Here is a 13924-nt window from a genome sequence, read left to right on the forward strand (position 1 = left end):
TGGTAATTCTAGAGTATTGTAAGAAATTGGAATTTGATTTGATGAGTTCTTGAAGAATCGGTGTTAGAATCATCATCTGAGGAAGCTTAGAAGGTGTACTTTAAGTTCAGTTTGTAGATTAATCTTCTAGATATTTGACATTTTGTCTAAATTTTATTTTCATAATTTATCCATTGATTTATTTCAACTTAGTGTTAGACTCTATGTTTATAGCACAATCTAGTGATGTAATTTCATTTTGAATTGTGAATTTGAGTTCATGAAGCTTTAATGAAGGTTTTAAGACCCTGGCTTCATGAAACCATCACTAGAGCTTGTGCATTTCGTTTTCAAGCAATGTATTATGTCAATGATGTGTTTTATATGTTATTTACTAATAAAAAGTTCAAATAATAACATTCAAAACTCCATTTGAGTCAATGGTGATATACAAAACTCTAATGGAGTTTTTGAGTTCATCATTGGGAAATTCTCCCATGAACTCATCAAGTGATGATTGATTAATGATTATAAGATCCAGATACGATTAGGATTTATGTCTTGTCATATTAACTGCAAATCATATATAAAAATCAAGTCTAGATGTCACAAATGGAGATTTGAAGTTGGAGGATGGAGTTGATCAAATTGTAAAGCTATAATTTGTTTGAGTTTCAAATATCGTAATTGATGACATGCAATTTTTATGTATAGTGGTTGGTGATTCTTTATTTGTTTATGATGTAATAACCACTTTAAATACAAAAAACTTAGACCAAATTGCTTGCATCTTTACTATTAGTGGTCTTCCATGTGGTATTAGAGCTTAACTTGGAGATCTAATCGATTATTCCAGGTCAACAATTACAAATGAAGATTCTCTCTCATGAATACTACTTTGCTCTTCAAGATCTGTAAGTATTATGCTTTGAAAGAGAAATTGTTGTAGAAATTGAAAAATTCCAGATATAATGTTTTGGCTCAGATATGTAGTCATAAACATATAATTTCTACAGTTTCGTTCTTATTCTTAATTTGAGATTTAGAAGCATCAAAGAAGAAGAAATTCAAATTTTAGTCATAGTTCATTCTAGATCTATCCTCTCTCTCTAAAATATCTCTAGGTCTACTTTTTCTTTTTAAAGATCCAAAAATTCATAGTCAATTACAAATTATTCCTCGATTTCACTAAAATCATCACAACTGCCTCAAAATCATCAAGATTACCAAGTTCCTTATGTTTTTCCTCACATTTCGAACTCTATTTGCTTAGAATTGCTTTTTGTGCCGAAACTTTTAAGGTTTTGTTCACAATATTTAAAAGTTCTTTTAGATCAAAATGTTTCTCGAAAGCAACCATTGTAGTCATAACCCATTAATTTACCCACTAAATGCTATGTTATAATGTTACATTAATAAAATAAATAATTAAGTTTCATACTAATAGACGTGAAAATCTTAATTTCTCACTCAAATACCCACAAAACATGATTTTCTTTGATATATAAGATATTTTCGCAGACGTCATCTACATAAATCTCAATTCTAATTTGCAAAAATCTTGTTTTCGAAGGTGACATAGAAGATTATATTTGCGAAAACAAGATTTTTGCAAGTAGATATGAGAATTTCACAGATGATGTCTACAAAATTTTATGTTTTAGCTGTGAAATAAAACCCTATCAAATAACAAAAATGTAACAAAAAGCTATATAAAAAATATAAAAGATGGAAAAACTTACTCTAAATTAGCGGAAAAACCCGCGCTTCGCCTCGGGCCGTTTTTGTATTTTTTATGAAAAAATATAAAAGTTTTGACTGTAAGGACCAAAAGTGTCAAAATTGCAAAATAATTAAAGGGGTTGAAATTATCAAGCTTTTAGAAAAGGGACTAAAGTTGTCATTTTTGTTAATGTGTTGTGGCCAAACTTTGAATATTAAAAGGTTCCTAAAAAATGTAAAATTTTGATTACAATGATTAAAAGTGTCAAAATGGCTAAAAAATAAAGGGTAAAGTTGACAAAAACATACAGGTTTACTTTGGAACATTCTTTATATATATATATATATATATATATATATATATATATATATATATATATATATATATATATATATATATATATATATATATATATATATATATATATATATATATATATATATATATATAATGTTAGATTGTTATCGGCTTATTATATTTTTATTTTGAGAGAATATATCAATAAATACGAAAAGTAAAAAAAATCCACGACCTGACCGTTACACCACCCAATTATATGACTTTGGAGCCTAAATGATGATTTTGCATGTCATTTCCAGTATTCAACACTCATTCATGACTCATGATTATTGTTTAGAGGTGACAAATCGAGCCATCGTGTTATATTTTTGTTTGACACGACATGACAAAGTTTTATGTAACAAGAACACGACACGACATGATGTTGTGTTTTTTTAACTAACAATAAAACGAACCGATTAAAAAACGACAAACAAGACACAGATAAAATAAAATAAATATTAGTTTATTTAATTAATATTTAATCATATATAACACGACAAACATGAAAAACACGACAAAAAAAATGTTAAATCGTGTAAATTTTGTATTGAATTTTGAACACGAACATGAAACTAAAGGAATCGTTATTATCTTTATGTCATGTTTATCTTATTCTAGATAGGCTTCTGATCCAATAGGATAGGCTAGTTTGTTACACCCTTTGTGGCTATTTATTTACCTTTTCTGATGTAACCTAAAGCAACGTTTTTGCATGAATTAAACAGAAACTTTTCTTCAAGTATAAGCTGACTTTCTTTATGGTATCAGAGCGTCGGATCCATACATAACCAGAGTTCCAATGGCAGGAGACAAGGCGGAATCGTCTGGTGATGACAAGGAAAACGAGATAGATACAAGCTCTCCATACTACATTCATCCATCCGATTACCCCAAGCAGATGCAGGTAAACGATGCGTTGAATGATGGTAATTACGGTGAGTGGAAGCAAGAGATGATGAACTTCTTGCTGGCAAAGAACAAGATGGGGTTTGTGGATGGCACAATCAAGAAACCCGACGCAAAGTCTTCCTTGAACTTGGCTTGGACTCGAGCCGATGCGATGATAAAGGGGTGGATAACGACAGCTATGGAAAGAGAGATACGCACCAGCGTCAGATATGCTAACACGTCATCTGAGATTTGGTGTGATCTAGAAGAACGGTTCGAGAAAGAAGGAGCACCTCGAGCCTACGAATTGAAACAAAGCCTCAACGCCTTGCGGCAAGGTGGTGCATCTGTTTCAACATATTACACCAAGTTGAGGACTGCTTGGGATGAACTCCAAACCGTTCTTCCTAACCCCCGTTGCACGTGTGAAGGGTGCCACTGTGGGATCGGCAAACAGCTCAACGAAGTGAAAGAGAAGGAGAGATCCTATGAATTTTTGATGGGATTAGACGATGACTTTTCTGTGGTTCGAACCCAAATTTTAGCCATGAAACCGACACCATCTTTAAGCACTATCTACCACCTGGTAGCCGAAAGTGAACAACAATGAGCCATTACAGGCAACTCCAAAAGAACCAGAGTAGAAGCTGCAGCGTTTCAAGCAGATTACAACGGACAGAGAAGCTCCAGACAGACTCCAGCAAAGACGAACTCGACATCGGTCAACAAGGTGATCCAGAAAATCCATAAGGCAGAAAACGAAAGAAAAGAAAAGTGCTCTCACTGTCAGTGTGAAGGGCACAGTAAAGAAGGATGTTTTAAACTGATAGGATATCCTGATTGGTGGCCCGACAACAAAGAGAAAGCGAAGCCCAAGGCAGCTTGTGTGGAACTAGAAACGAGCCCCGTACCCGGATTAACCGACAAACAATACCGACTCTTTGTCGCTCACTTTCAAGAAAATGGAAACTTGACAGGAAATAAATCTCACCCACGAGCAAACATGGCAGGTAGAAATCAATCTTATAATGGTTGGGTTGTCGACTCAGGGGCAACCGAACACATGACGTGTAGAGATGATTTTTTGGAAAACAAAAACCCAAGCCCTAAAGAGACACCTGTAGTCATCCCCAATGGCGACATGGTGCCTGTTACGGGGGAGGGAGAACACACTCTAAATGGGGGTGTTAAACTTAAAGGAGTTTTGCTTGTCCCTAATTTTGATTACAATCTTCTTTCGGTAGGGAAGCTCACTGATGAATTGAACTGTGTGGTTTCTTTCTTCCCTGGTTTTGTTGTAATGCAGGAGTTGGGGACGAAGCACTTGATTGGAGCGGGTGACCGTGTTGGAGGATTGTATCGGATGGGGTCAACGAAGCCAAGCAAAGCTCTACTAACGACATTTGAGGTTTGGCATAAACGCCTAGGTCATCCATCCACCAAGAAGATTTCGAAATTAAATTTTATTGATGTTTCTAAAGACAAAAACAGATGTGATGCTTGTTTTAAAGCTAAACACACACGCCTCCCTTTTCCCATTAGTGAAATAAAAACTCTTTCATGTTTTGATTTAGTGCACTGTGACGTGTGGGGGAAATATAGAACCCCGTCTATGAGCAAAGCGTCTTACTTTCTTACCATTGTAGATGATTTTAGTAGGGCTGTATGGACCTTTTTAATTAAACACAAACATGAGGCAAGCACATGCCTCATGGATTTTCACAAAATGGTCAAAACACAATTTGGTATTCCAATAAAGCGTGTAAGGTGTGATAATTTGGGGGGGGGGGGGGGAGTTTGTATCAAATGACATGCACAATTTTTATGCACAAGAAGGAATTATTTTAGAAACATCTTGCCCGCACACCCCGCAACAAAACGGGGTGGTCAAACGCAAGCATCGACATTTACTTGAAACCGCACGTGCCTTACGCTTTCAAGCTAATTTGCCCACAACCTTTTGGGGGAAGTGTATATTAACAGCCACATATGTCATTAATAGAATGCCCACCAAAGTTTTACATGGTGCCACACCTTATGAGGTACTGTTCCAGCGAAAACCCTCATATGAACACATGCGGGTGTTTGGGTGTTTGACTTATCATAGAAACACAGACACCGGGGGAGACAAATTTGAGAAACGGGGTAAGCCCGACATATTTGTTGGATATCCACATGGCACTAAGGGATATAAAATATATGATTTGGAAAGTAAAAAGATCATAGTCTCTCGTGATGTACGGTTCTTAGAGAATGAATTTCCAATGAATTATGTTGGAACAAATAAACAATCACAAAATGAAGATTTATTCACGTTGCATGGTGATATTCCCAACCCCGCCATGCATGACGATGAGAACGGATCACATAATGATGGGGCAATTGACGTAACCCATGAGGCCCCTGACGATTCTTCAGCAACCTTAGAAGATGCTGGCACCATCAACATGCATGATGATGTCACTGAAGTAGAGACACAACCAACACATTTAGAACCCCCTAATGAGCACCGTGCCACTCGAACAAGAAATCAACCAACCCGGTTCCAAGACTTTGAAGTTGACCTTCCCCCATCGATCAATCATCCACCACCTCCGTCCGATCGAGTCGCTTCTACGGTACATCCTCTAACTCATTATGTTTCATATAAAGATTTTTCACCTTCACATAAGGCCTTTCTAGCGGCTATTGTTCTTCACAATGAGCCAAAAAGTTTTAAACAGGAAACTAGACAACCCGAATGGAGGCTTGCAATGCAACGTGAAATAAAAGCTTTAGAAGACAATGACACGTGGGAGCTCACCTCTCTTCCTAAAGGTAAACGTGCCATTGATTCCAAATGGGTCTTCAAGACCAAATTCAAACCAAATGGTGAGATAGAGAGGTACAAAGCCCGTCTTGTCGCAAAGGGATACACGCAAATGGAAGGAGTAGATTTTCACGATACCTTTGCTCCGGTGGCTAAACTTGTTACGATTCGAATTTTATTAACTGTTGCGGTAAAAAAGAATTGGATTATTCACCAACTCGATGTGAATAATGCATTCTTGCATGGTGACTTGGAAGAAGATGTATACATGAAGATTCCCCAAGGATTTGGCAAAGAAGGAGACACGCGAGTGTGTAAACTTAAAAAATCACTCTATGGCTTAAAGCAAGCAAGTCGCAATTGGCATCACAAGTTTACCACAACTATTCGTGCTCTTGGTTTCATACAATCTCATGCTGACCATTCTCTTTTTATTTACAAGAATGACGATATTTTTGTGGTGGCTCTCATTTATGTAGATGATGTGGTCATTGTTGGTAATAATGCAAAAAAGATTGAGAGTACAAAAGCTAATCTCCATACCCAATTTAGTATCAAAGATCTTGGTAGCTTAAAATATTTTTTAGGGATCGAGGTGTCACGTACGAAAGAAGGTTTAGTTCTCAGCCAACACAAATACACCATGGATATCTTGAACGATTCGGGTATGTTGGGGTGCAGGCCAAGCCGTTTTCCAATGGAGCAGAACCTTAAACTCGATAAAGGTGACAATGAAAACCGGGTTGATGGAAATATGTATAGGCGTCTCATTGGTCGTCTTTTGTATTTACAAGCCACTCGCCCCGATATAACATATTCAGTTAACATTTTGAGTCAATTCGTATCCGATCCTAAACAGCCACACTGGGATGCAACTTTACGTGTTTTACGTTATTTGAAGACCACAATCGGACAAGGTATTTTGCTTCCAAACGATGGGTCTACTAATCTAGTAGCTTATAGTGACTCCGATTGGTTGGGATGTCCCTATTCGCGCCGTTCTCGAACAGGATACTTACTTCTCCTTGGAGGAGCTTCCCGTTTCTTGGAAATCCAAGAAACAATCGGTGGTTTCAAGGTCTTCTGCTGAGGCTAAATATCGTGCAATGGCAACGACAGTGAGTGAGATTCTTTGGGTTCGTTGGCTACTCACTGATTTAGGTGTTGTCATTAATTCGCCTACCACTCTCATGTGTGACAATGAATCTGCAAAACACATAGCACACAATCCAGTTTTCCATGAGCGCACGAAACACGTGGAAATGGATTGCTACTTTGTTCGGGAAAGGGTGGAATCAAAAGAGATCGCTCCCGTTTGGGTTCACACCAAAGATCAACTGGCGGACTTACTCACTAAACCACTTGGCGCGGAACGACTGCAATCTCTCATGGTCAAGTTGAACATTCGTAATCTTCATGCTTCAACTTGAGGGGGAGTAAAGGAATCATTATTATCTTTATGTCATGTTTATCTTATTCTAGATAGGCTTCTGATCCAATAGGATAGGCTAGTTTGTTACACCCTTTGTGGCTATTTATTTACCTTTTCTGATGTAACCGAAAGCAACGTTTTTGCATGAATTAAACATAAACTTTTCTTCAAGTATAAGCTGACTTTCTGACTTTCTTTAGAAACGACATGACATCGTGTTTTTTTACACTTGACACGAACATGTCACGAACACGAATTCAAATTTCATCCTAATTTTGTTTCATGTCGTGTCATTAATTGCCACCCCTACTATTGTTCGAATTTCATTAATTTTGGTTTTTTCCTTGAAAAAAATGTTATTATGCTGCTTGATTTTTTTTTCGAAAATTATAACTAGATTAACCCCTTCAAGCGTACCCCCCTTTCGACTTCGATCGTCCCCCACCCTCTCGTGACCTCCTTGCCATTCCCTTTTGGTTCCGTCCACCCCTCCTACCCAATGTTTTAAAAACCAGTTTAAATCGGTCGGTCGAACCGGTTGGATCGGGAACAAAGGAGGAAGCGGTTTAGTTATCACCGGTTTTATGTCGATTTTTGAACCGGATTGAACCGACCGGTTTTTAAAAAACCCGGTTGGACCGGTTAAAATAAATCGGTTGAACTGGTTAAACCGAATAAATACACATAGAAAAAAACCATTTGTATGATAAATTTTTTGTGATTTTTTTTCAAATCTATTTAATTTTTTCAAAATAAAAATATATAGTAAATGTTTTAAAGTTTTTTGATGTGTTTGTGTTCATCTAAAACTATATTTTGTTTTGATATTATAGTTATTTTTTTACGTATATGGATTGATGTAAAATACTAAAACTTATGATTATATGTTATTTTAATGTATTTAGATTGATCTACTTATTTTTATATGTATTTTTAATGTTTGAACTTGTAAGCATAAAATTTATGATTTATATATGTTATTATGTATGTGTAGATTGTAAACTTAAAAATTACGATTTATATATGTTATTATGTATGTGTAGAAAAAAAAAAAAAAAAGATAAAATTATAGAAAGCTGTTAACCCAGTCTAAAAAACTCTTTTTTAAAACATTGCTCCTGTACTCTTTATCACCGGTACGCTTCCGCCGTCTTACGCAAACTGGCCAGTCTCCTAAAATAACCGCCGAAAAATGGTTCCTCAACCGTCGCGTCTTTTTGAACAACAAAAAAAATACATTTTTGTATCCCGCGGTTTTGCTTTTTTGCTCCCACAAATATCCGAAAAAAAAAAAGATAAGAGGGAGAGTTCGCTGCAACAATTATTCTCCGATGATACTCGGGAAATTAATCTCAATGATGGCAACGATTCACATTCTTGGTAACGGTCTTCAAGCGGGGATTTGTTTTGGCTAAAACTCGACAGCATCAACATCAACAATTCAGCATTTGCTAGTTTGAAAGGCAGGCAGCAGGGTAAGTTCACTGATTTGTTTTGTAATTTAGGGTTTATTTTTTTACGATATGATTATGATTATGATTTCATGTTTTATTGGTTTTTATTATCGTTAATTTGTATATGATTATTTGACGCTATCCCATTGGCTACTTTCGTTTTCATGATTCTGTGAAATCAATGTGGGTTTTGATTCTCATAAAGTATGTTCCTATGTTTCGAACTTTCTAACTTTCTATATCTCTGTTAATCTATATTTTTTTTTATTAAATCGCACATGAGTTCTCCTATTATTCGTACTTGATACGAAGTTTGATAACATATCTAGTCATCTCCATTAAATATTCTTCTTGGAATGTTATCTATAAGGACCAAAAAGGAAGGTGTGTAATGTGTGTATATATTGCCATTACCTATTACAGATTATGGGATAATCACTTTGTCATATCAGAATATTTCCTGCTAAAAATGAAATTGCTTTATAAATGCTGTTTGTATATGTTGCACAACTGATCCTATTTCAATGATTTTTTACATGCTTATTATTATCACACAACAGATCTGATGAATAACAGCCATAAAAATTACAAATTTGGGTTCCTATGGGTTCTTATGTTGCTTTCACACAGCATCTACTCATTTAGTTGGTTATTCTCTACTCGAAAGGTTGATTCCAATGAGAAGCCTTCATCGTTTCATGATGTATCTCTATCTCATGCTGAATTTTCCATGGAATCATTGAGTAGCAAGAAGGGAATGTCATTGGTTGAAAAAGCCAAGAGAAAGGTTGCTATGCCCAATTCTTGTTGGCAAAATGCATATGGAAATTTATTTGCAGGTTGTTCAGAGATTCTAGCAGATGAAGAACAACGGTCTAGATTAGCTTGGCATCTAAGTGATTGCTTTCAGAAGGACACTGGGAGGCCTCCTTTCCCTTATTGTCATGTCAAAGATCCTATGGTCAATTGCCTCAAAAATTTAGATAAGGCTGCTCATACGATTTATCTTGAGTTTTATCTTGAAACCAACTCCATTTGTCATCAATTGCAGTTGAGTCTCTCTCTCTCTCTCTCTCTCTCTCTCTCTCTCACGTCTTTTGCAGAGAAAGGCATGCAGAAAGAAACACTTTTGAAAAAGGTGACTAAAATCAATTTTCTATTGTAGGACGGATGCATTCAAGAGACAAACAGAAAGATTGGTGAATGAACTCAAAAAGTCTGCTGAATATGCAGAGGAGAAATTAGAGAAGATAGAAAACCAGGCTGAAGGATTGTTGCATACTTCAGATCATGTTCAAGAATCTTTATCTTCCATTGATGTCCAAACGCAACAAGTGTCTCAAACATCAAAAAACATCCAAGAACATGTAAGTGTTGTGTTACAGTATTCACAATCGGTTTACAATCAATCCCTGAAACTATTGGATTCTCAAATGGAACTTCGCAATGGGCAAATGAAAATGAATGAAAGACTTGATGAAGGAATGATAATGTTGAATGAATCAACGAGTAAGATTGGGGAAGAAATGAAGAATTTAAGAAATGAAGCGGTTGAAATAGAAAAAGAAATTGGTAAAGTTGGAGATGCAATGTTTATGAAGATGAATAGGTTACAAGGTAAAGCTGATGATATTGAGAACATAGCAGAAACTTCATTAGACAAACAAAAACAACTTATTGATAGTCAGACTGCTGCCCTTGAGATTCTTCATACTGTCACTAGCTTTCAGTCCCAAGCTCTAGAAGAAAGCAGGTAAACCAGAAAAAGAAAAAATCACGATAAATTATTATTATTATTTTTTTTAAATATTTGAGAAATTTACTGCAGAAAAAAAGAAACCCTTCTCACTTTTGAAATTGTATTTGCAGGGGAACTTTGCAACAGTTGATTGAGCTTGGTCAAAGTCAACAACAGGAACTCATACAAAGGCAACAACAACTTAAAGCAGCTCATGATGATCTTGTTAAGAATTCAAAAAGCATATTGGCTGCCCAGGTTAACTTTTTTTTTTTTTTTTATATATATATATATTTTGGGTATTTGCTTTTGTTTTATCAATTTGAATAATTTTTTTGATGTTTGATAGGAAACTTTTGAGTCGAAGCAAGCAAGCATGTTTCTTGCAATCGAAAAGCTTTTTGATTTGCACAATGCAATTTTGTTGGAATCACGGGTTATTAAGTCTTTTCTTGTATATTCTATATTAATTTTCACGCTCTATATGTTTACAAGTACAAAGCAAACCTACAACGTGAGATCCAGGCTATATATAGGTGATTTAGTTCCAATTTTCAATCATTTTAAGTTTTGGGTGTTTTTATATTATAAAATATTCTTTAATTTTTCTTTTCGTTTGTGCAGGGTTATGTGTGACATTCTTGATTGAATTTATGGTGCTTCGGTATGGAAATGAGATTGAACAACAGGCATGGATTATCAGCATTGTTAGGTTAATATTTGTGTTTCTCGCATCATGTCAACTTCTTTATGCCATTTACACATTCAGGTAAAATACAAGAAATAGGAATGTGCTTTCATTTATCTGCTACAACATTTTAGATAAAATATCCAATTATAGCAGTGTCATCTATATACAATGTGATATCAGGATAGATTTTCCAAAGTACAATCCCTTGATAAGAAACACAAATTGAAAGTATAATGCTGTAATCACTTCATTGTATTGTGTTTTTGAATTGAAGCAGAGACTACGAGACACTGAACCATCAGATGCTACAATCACTAATTGAGAAGGTTAATGGCATGCAAGGAAATAAACAATCTTTATGTGATGATGATGATGATGATGATGATGATGATGATGTGGATTGGTCTTCATGGGTCGACACTGATTTACCTGAAGATGAATCGGAAGATCTTGACTATAAGCTTCCGGAAGAAGTTGGAGAGGCTTCAATCACCAATTTAGTTTCCAGGCAATATACTCTACGTCACCGTCATCTTTAAAAACCTTACACATGCATGAGTAAGTGTAATTGTATTTTATTGGGCTACTTATTAAACTTTCTTCAAGTGTTAGTTACATATATTTGTATTAAAAGGTTATATTGTTGCATAAGCTAGATAAAAAAACATTGTTCCATCACAAAGTAATTATCGTGCATCTATACTATCTTATAAACCATTAACGATGTATAATACTCTTAAAATTGTAGTACAAGTCACATAAGCACTATGTCCCACAGATTCAATATTTTATGTTTTATGTATGTTGTTTGTGGATTCATAGCGTGTGTATCTGCAAATTTTAATAAATCAACTTCTCTATCGTGAATTTGAATGGATTATAAATCTTGGTTAATCATATAAGAAAGTTTATCTATAACATCCTGAAATTTCCGAGTAAGAATTTCATTTTAAATAAGTTAAGACAGGTCATTGATTGTTCCAAAAGACGATTAGAGTCAAAGTATTCTCAAAACATCAGAGTAACTCGTAAACATTCAGGCAGAATAAATCTTCAGGGGATGCTGTGCGATTAAGCTGGACACTTGATTTGAAAATAGAAGTACCTAAAACAATAAACATAAAACCGTAAGCACAAAATTTTATAAATTTTCCAAAATACCACATACCAAATGTACATAACAATTCGAAGCTACTAGGTCTATTTCACCTCTTTCGGTATCTTTCAACCGGTACTGAGTCTATTTTACCCCCTTCGGTATCTTTTCAACCAGTACCGAGTCTATTTAACACCATATAGTTAAGCATACAGTCATATCAACAAGAGTCACAAAGACAACAAATAGATAGAGGCATATCAGCAAGTGTCACAAAGACAACTATCAACTTATAAACATAATCCAATTGGTCGACATTGGTGCCTTCGGCCTACGAGTACAGTGAAGAAACTTACCTGAACTATTCAATAGAAGCCCAACAACTACCTCAACAACCGAACATCCAACCCAAGCTTCCTAAAGCCAAACCGAAACCAAGCCAAATGCTCAATTCTACTCAAGTTTGACCAAAAGTCAAACGAGTCAAAAAATCAATGGTCAAAGTCAAAGTCAAAGTCAAAACTAGCAATCAGTAGCCCTCCACATCAAGGCCTTCCTTGGCCACGTTCTGTGTACAAAAATTCCAAAACAGTTGCTAATCCACCAATCACTACGTCGTGGGGACTGGTCTGAACAACTTAAACGACTTAATCCATTTTCTTTCGATTCCAAGTGCTCCAAAGCTCAAATATGATCATTTCTAAGGTCTTAATGGATAAAGTTTCTAATTTTATCCATTAGGAAAGTCCAAACCACAAAGATCTAGACTTTAACTCTCAAAGGGACCCAAAAATGCATCTTTCTTAACTTAATCCACTAAGTTTAAGTCTCAAACTTTTAAATCTGAATCATCAAGATGTCTAGATGAATAAAGTTTCCAATTTTATCCATAATAATACCACAATTTTCCAAGATCTAAACTTTAATACACCAAAATGACCTAAAAGACCAAGATAACTTGCATGGCTAAAAGGGAAGGCAAAAGATCTTAATTTTCCTAGTCCATGAGGTCCAAAAACATTCCAAATTGATAAAAAAAAATGTTGGGCATACCAAATTGTTTATCAATATCATAGTATCCCAAAATCATAAGTCCATGAAACAGGAGGATGTGTACGGTCACGCCTTCGCCTTCCCGCGATCATCAGAACTACCTGAAACAATAAACTAAAACCGTAAGCCAAAGCTTAGTGAGTTCCCCTAAAGTACCACCACATAAAACACATCAAACAAGCAGGTAACGGGTCCAAAACCTTCCTGGTTGGATTACCCTTGGCCCACATCCTTACGGTTGGAATGCCCCGGCCCATAACCTTGAGGTTGGAATGCCCAATACATAACGGGTCCAAAACCTTCCGAGTTGAATTACCCATGGTCCACAACCTTCCGGTTGGAATGCCTCGGCCCACAACCTTACGGTTGGAATGACCTGGTCTGTTGACTTATTGCACAAAGCAATACAATCTCAACCCCACCATACCATGTCAACATGCGCATAACAAATAACATATATATCCAATAACAGATAATCATATAACTAGTTAACAGACTAGCAGGCGGATCTACAGATAATAACATCCTAGATACCAAGATACATAACTAAAGGGGACGACATTGGTGCCTTCGATCAAGTCGACACCCAGCTAAGACAAGCTGATCAAGTCGAACCAGCCGAGTACGCCGGGCATACTCGGTGCTTGACCAACTTAAGGGGCGTTGAATGCATACATGCAGCGTACCATCTATGCCCAACGTACGTACCATGTTCAACC

General features: G+C 35.9%; 2 protein-coding genes across 4 annotated transcripts; both read left to right on the forward strand.

Moving 5' to 3' along the window:
• Nucleotides 1–2843: 2843 nt before the first annotated feature.
• LOC111884585 (uncharacterized) lies at nt 2844–3542 on the forward strand. The gene has a single exon (XM_023880896.1). It carries the CDS (start codon nt 2844–2846, stop codon nt 3540–3542), a length of 699 nt encoding a protein of 232 aa, XP_023736664.1.
• Nucleotides 3543–8276: 4734 nt separating this feature from the next.
• LOC111884584 (protein GAMETE EXPRESSED 1) lies at nt 8277–11824 on the forward strand. 3 transcript variants are annotated; one of them, XM_023880892.3, is made up of 7 exons: nt 8277–8648; nt 9188–9677; nt 9793–10380; nt 10497–10623; nt 10715–10901; nt 10990–11134; nt 11331–11824. In XM_023880892.3, exons 2-7 carry the CDS (start codon nt 9193–9195, stop codon nt 11593–11595), a joined length of 1797 nt encoding a protein of 598 aa, XP_023736660.1. In that variant the 5' UTR covers nt 8277–8648; nt 9188–9192; the 3' UTR covers nt 11596–11824. The 3 variants fall into 3 exon arrangements, with proteins under 3 accessions (XP_023736660.1, XP_023736663.1, XP_023736661.1); XM_023880895.3 differs by having other exon boundaries at nt 9295–9677; XM_023880893.3 differs by having other exon boundaries at nt 8278–8648; nt 11334–11824.
• Nucleotides 11825–13924: the final 2100 nt, after the last annotated feature.

This window comes from Lactuca sativa, chromosome 3, assembly GCF_002870075.4.
Source record: "Lactuca sativa cultivar Salinas chromosome 3, Lsat_Salinas_v11, whole genome shotgun sequence".
NCBI classification, from domain to species: domain Eukaryota; kingdom Viridiplantae; phylum Streptophyta; class Magnoliopsida; order Asterales; family Asteraceae; genus Lactuca; species Lactuca sativa.

Bases quoted from the DNA above. Each gene is read 5' to 3' on its own strand.
- LOC111884585 (XM_023880896.1), top strand. From the start codon at position 2,844: ATGGCAGGAGACAAGGCGGAATCGTCTGGTGATGACAAGGAAAACGAG.
- LOC111884584 (XM_023880892.3), top strand. From the start codon at position 9,193: ATGAATAACAGCCATAAAAATTACAAATTTGGGTTCCTATGGGTTCTT. The intron at 10,624-10,714 runs GTTAACTTTTTT...GATGTTTGATAG, and splicing joins AAAGCATATTGGCTGCCCAG to GAAACTTTTGAGTCGAAGCA. The intron at 11,135-11,330 runs GTAAAATACAAG...TTTGAATTGAAG, and splicing joins TATGCCATTTACACATTCAG to CAGAGACTACGAGACACTGA.